This window comes from Leucopleurus acutus (assembly GCF_964270905.1).
Source record: "Leucopleurus acutus genome assembly, chromosome: 2".
Taxonomy (NCBI): domain Eukaryota; kingdom Metazoa; phylum Chordata; class Mammalia; order Artiodactyla; family Delphinidae; genus Leucopleurus; species Leucopleurus acutus.
In genome coordinates, this window is record NC_139143.1 from 183,686,721 (window position 1) to 183,692,528 (window position 5,808).

A 5,808-nucleotide genomic window follows, 5' to 3' on the forward strand; every position below is an offset into this window, starting at 1 on the left:
ATGTTCCCCTTGTTGTGTTTGTTAACCCACTGAACAGCCACAGAAATAAGCAATGCAGTAAGAGATGCCCCAGATAGAATAAAGAATTTGCAGGAAGGGTAAGGTTTCAGATTATAGACAATTCAGTGCCTTTTTTTTTTTTAACCAGTAACTGAAGATGACTGAGGTATAAACTGCAAAAACAGAATAATACATCATGGGGAGCAGCAGTCGGTTTACACTGGGGGTCTCTTTATTTCTGACCATTTACTTACAGCCATCCACCCAGGGATAACTCCAACATGTGTATCTCAAGCCTGAACTTCCTTCCAGAAATTTAGATCAATATTTCAGACTCTATCAACACATATTCCTGAATGTCCCATCAACTACCTGAGTCAAGATTTCCCCCTGCAATCCTGCACCCTTGCTGGATCACCTTTCCTTTCCCCATTCACATTGATCAGATGTTGGAAACCATGGGTCAGTTTTCCCTTCAGGATGCAGCTTTGCCTAGATTTCACAGTCCAGGTGCTCAGAAGAAAGTTTTTGATAGAGAACTAGGCAGAATATCAACTAGGCAGGGGTATTGTAGCTGTATACAACAGGCTCGGGATGATAGAACGTGTTTTCTCCACAGTAAGGACAGGGGCTGGAGCTAATCCAGATGGTCCTGGGATGTCCTAAGTCTCTAAGAATCTTCAACAGCCCAGCCTGAAGCTGGACAAGTCTCTCTGGGTGGAAATCTCCCTGAGGGCTGTAACTCTCCCGAGGGGCAGGATACAGCTCTTGACTTAAACTGAGCAGCCTGGAGGTATGTTGCAACAGCTTCTCCATGATGGCCATGGAGAGGAGGTTCCCACACATGCTGAAGGTCCTGAGCTGGGAACAGTGGCTCAGGGCAGGCAGGATGGCCTCATGTTGGGGGTCCATGATCCCACACAGATCTAAGTCCAGTTCCTGGAGTGTGGCTGCAACCTTCTCCAGCAGAACTTGGAGGAGCTCAGGACTAAAGTTGGTCAGAGTGACGCCACTCAGATCCAGGCCTTTTAGCTGACTGATGTTCGGGCACTGGGACAGATGGAGCAAGTCTGAATCTGTAAGCCGGCAGTTGGTTATTGAGAGGTTGTCCAAGGGGGTCTTCAGGCAGCTGGAGAGAAACCAATGAATTAGGTCTTGAAAACTGGAGTGGCAGGTGAACTCCAGGTGAGAGAAAAGCCCAAGGTCAAGGTTGTTCTGACCATCAGATAAAGGTCAATACCCAGAATACCCAATCTTATTTTAGCCTGAGTCCTTTCATCTTCCTTGTGTGACTGGGTCAAGTTCACAGAATCTTGAAAGCTCTCTTTCCTCATCTGTCAAGCAGAATAAAATTTACTCGACTTCCTTATGAGGATGAATGAAGATTATGGCGTGGACTAAAACATGCTCAGAGGAGAGTCTTACACAGAGTTTCAATCAAGTGGCACCACTGAATTTTAATATTGGGAAACACGAAAAAAAATGCTTTCAACTCAGGTTCTTTCAGTCCATGCTTGGGCCCCTAGCACCTATATCTCAGGCCAAGTGACAGTCCTGGGTGATAAGCATAGAAAACCAACCTGTACAAGTTCCCAAATCATCAACTGTGATTTTCCAGTCTACAGGGGCTCACTTACACCCCTGCATCACCTGCAAATCACCTACCCTCCCTTTTTTTTTTTTTGCAGTACGCGGACCTCTCACTGTTGTGGCCTCTCCCGTTGCAGAGCACAGGCTCCGGACGCGCAGGCTCAGCGGCCATGGCTCACGGGCCCAGCCGCTCCGCGGCATGTGGGATCTTCCTGGACCGGGGCACGAACCCGTGTCCCCTGCATCGGCAGGCGGACTCTCAACCACTGCGCCACCAGGGAAGCCCACCTACCCCTTTTGATAATCCTTTTGGCTCTAGCTCCTTAACCATCCTCTCCAGAATCATGCACTTCCCATATGTTAATTACCTTATCTAGAGCACAACACAACTTTTGCTGAAATGAATTAGAGACAGGCTCACTGTGGTCACTAAACGGGTGAGCACAGAGCTTCTCTTTAAAAATGTTCAGGTCAGCTTACATATTTTACTAGGTCATCTGATTAAAGATAGGTATTTCTTCTTAAGGCAGAAATCACAAAATCTCCATTGATAGATCTGAATGGTCTAATCTGTACCATGGTGTCTTTTTCCAGAGCATCTCTGCCAGTTTAGCCCTCTACCTTGATTTGTGTGGTTATGTTATACCACACTTCAAGATAGAGCAGCTGGGGCTTCCCTGGTGGCGCAGTGGTTGAGAGTCCGTCTGCCGATGCAGGGGAAGTGGGTTCATGCCCCGGTCCGGGAATATCCCACATGCCGCAGAGCGGCTGGACCCGTGAGCCATGGCCGCTGAGGCTGCACGTCCGGAGCCTGTGCTCCACAACGGGAGAGGCCACAACAGTGAGAGGCCCGCGTACCGCAAAACAAAAAAAAAAAAGATAGAGCAGCAAAGGAGACAATGCATTCACATTGTATTGTGTTTATTTTTATTCAGCCAGTGTGGCCACACTTACCTGAGCATTTGGTCCAGGCAGCCTTCAAGAAAGGAGGGAGATTCCATATAGAGATCCCGGAGGTGGTGCAGCCTGAGGAACTGAGAGGTAAATTGGAAAACACGCTGCTGCTGCTGCTCCTCAAAGGCAGACAAGTAGACATGGGAGAGAAGGAGTCTCTGCACGTTACTCATCTGGCCCAGGAGAGGAGCAAACACGGCCAGGGTGGACAGATGCCAGGTGCTATTCACTTGTACCTCCTGGATACAGTCCAGCTGCACCCTACTCAGGACTTCCTTGATGTTTTCTGTGGGCATTGTAATGATCTTCAGCTTCTTACAGCACAGGTGTATAGAACCTTTTCTCTGCTCCACCCACCGGATAAGGTAGATGAGGAATTCATCCAGGTTACTCTCCTTGAGGTGAAGTTCTACAAACACCTCCAACAGAGCTAACGACTGCTTTGTTCTTGACCTGTCCTCAGCCACTTGTGCCATCAGTGATCTTGAGGACACATGGTAACTGGATCCAGACCACATGCCCCAGAAATACTGCCCAGTGTGCCTTAAATCCAGCACCCGCAGCCTGCACCTCCTGTGGGGAAGCAGCAGATTGGCAGCGATGGTTTAAGAGCCGCACATAATGAAACCACAGTCTCAGCATTTAGGCAGCACTCGTTTCCCACCCGAGCTTTTACTTCTCATCCCTGACATCACCTGCTGCCTTGCCCTCTTCTTCCCTCTCCGCCTCACCTTCCTCCATCTTGTTTCCCCTTCCATCCTTCCTGGTTCTCCACTTCTAGTACCTTAAGCATCACTAGAAAGATGTGGGGACGTGTTCCTTCAGGTGCCCTTTCATCTTAGGTACTCCTACATTTCTGGAACTCAGCAATGGCCAAGGCCTCTGAGCCTCTTCATTTGGCATCATCAGAAGCCTCTAGTCCATCAACCGGCCATCCACTCTTATGACACCAGCTGCCTCTCAAGGATGTCTAGGACTCTACCAGGATACCTGGATCAGACTCACCTGGGGCGATCCTGCTGGGCAACTAGGACATCAATACCGTCCAACACTGCTTGTAAGGTCCCCCGGTGAGGCGTCTGCATCAGACCCCCCAGAGGCAGGCGGACAAAGGGCCAGGCTTGCACCATGGCCTTCAGGGCCTCACCGTGTCTCCCATAGAAGGCCAAAATGAACAGTGGTGGGAAGAGCTCGGTGGGCAGATGCTCCAAAATGGAGATGACCGAGGTCTCATCCCTCAGCAGACCCATTGCTGCTAGGTCCAGGAGTCTGGGTGGGTTCCAGACACTCCTGCTGACTCTGCTCCAGAAGGAATCCTGTGAATATTTGCAGGGAACAAGGCATCCTTCTCAAGCCAAGCATGAGCAGACCTTCATGTGTCTCCTTACCCTTCAGAGGAACCAATTCAGGGCCAAGGTCACTGCTCCAGCAGCAGTGGAAGAGCCTCTGTTTATCCGAATTCCACCCTGGGCTCTGTTGACACAAAGTCATAGCTCTGCCCCTTCTGGCACCATAAGAAGAGTCTCACAAGTACCGTGGAGATGGAAATATCAACCAGTAGCCTATCCATTTCCATCCATTTCTTTGCTTATTTATGTCTTGCTGGGAGGTGGGAATCATGAGCCTGAAAGCTGACCCCAATCTTTTTTGGGGGCAAACTCTCAGACCATCACTTAATGTCCTAAGACTATGGGAATAGGAGAGCTCTGTGGACCAACACAGCCTCCATCTTCAGTTCCCACAGTTAACCTGGTTGGGAAAGATTAAGGAGATACCCTTAATATGAGTGTCATTTGTGCACAAACGAAATATTTTAAATGTCAAGAAATAAAATTCCAAATAGATAGATGTTTGTCATTCAAAAGTAAATCTTGTTGGTTAAGATATTTTAAAATGATATACATCAAAGCGCAGATCAAAATGTTTGGTATTAAGGCAAAGCTACACTTAGAGGCAAAACAAAAGCCTTTAATCCATTCATTGAAAAGGAAGAAAAAGGAAAATATCCCTGCCATCCCTAGCTGCATGTCATCATTCAAGACCAGATTACCACAGATGAGATTTGAGTGTCCTTAACTGAGATTGTTAACTTACCAGCTCTGATGTGATTGGCTGGGTATTCAGACCTCAGTTCTGTTGGAGAGCCCAGGCAGTGACACCAGAGCAAGAAAATTCTGCATCTCTTCTTTGGTACCTGAGGCTTTTGTAGAACTTTCTAATCACATCATCCCCCTTTTCAACTACTATCTTCCAATCAGAAAGTTATACATAATTAGATTCTAGACGGTCCGTCAGGTTAATCCTGATTGGACCTTTGTCTTTCTTCAGATGAGTTGACTGAATCAGATATTCATTCAAGAAAGAGAAAGAATGGGGGGTGGGGGCGGCAAGAGAGTCAAGGAATCATTCCTGATTCACTCCACAAACACTGAGTTTTACTAATATGGACAGTTGTAGCTCTGGGTGTGAGACAGGAAGGGTTTAATCTCTTCCTGAATGAGAATAATAATACCAAAAGCATTACTGTTGGGGGATCTTCAGCCAGATCAAAGTAATCAAAATGTCCCAGAATTTTTAAAACTTTCTAAAAACAGTGGTTTCTTTCCCCGCAAAGCCCCAATATAAAGAAGTCCTAAGGAGGAGATATAGGGGTGTATGTATATGTAGAGCTGATTCACTTTGTTATAAAGCAGAAACTAACACACCACTGTAAAGCAATTATACTCCAATAAAAAGGTTAAAAAAAAAGTCCTTGTGTCAACTTGCCATTTAAGTGTTATGTGGGCAACATAGCAGATCATGAACTGATTCAAGGAGCAAGAGAAATGCAACTGGGGATGTGTTGGTCCTCCAGGCTTAAGTCATGGCTTCTCTGATGGTGGTCAGGTAATAATCACAATGAGAAGTAAGGGTGGGGGCTGAGGAGTAGGCAGCTGAGTATACATTAAGTGACCCTGTGAATGACCCAAACAGTGTAAAATATGTTTGTTTTCTTCCCTATTCGGCAGGCTTGAGATTAAAATTTTTGCTCTGGATGGAGTCTAGAAATTTACAGGGAGTAACTAAGAGAAGACAATGTTATCTTTGAGCTCCTTACTTCCCGGAAAGATGGGCTCAGCTCAGCAAATTGCCTTAAAAACACTAAATCTGAGAATGTGAGTGGAGAGTGAGGCACCCAGCCCTGGGAATTTGGACATTTCCAAGTCTAAGAGCCACTGAGGGTGGCGCTGTGGGCTCTTTGGGAACTTGGAGCCAGGGAAAAAG

At 47.0% G+C, this 5,808-nt stretch overlaps 1 protein-coding gene across 1 annotated transcript; it reads right to left on the reverse strand.

Moving 5' to 3' along the window:
• Positions 1-555: 555 nt before the first annotated feature.
• On the reverse strand, positions 556-3,794 carry LOC309975181 (PRAME family member 15-like; the record flags this gene model as incomplete). Its single annotated transcript, XM_082860133.1, has 3 exons — positions 556-1,129; positions 2,545-3,117; positions 3,550-3,794. The coding sequence occupies 3 exons, from the start codon at positions 3,792-3,794 to the stop codon at positions 556-558; spliced, it is 1,392 nt and encodes a 463-aa protein (XP_082716259.1).
• Positions 3,795-5,808: the final 2,014 nt, after the last annotated feature.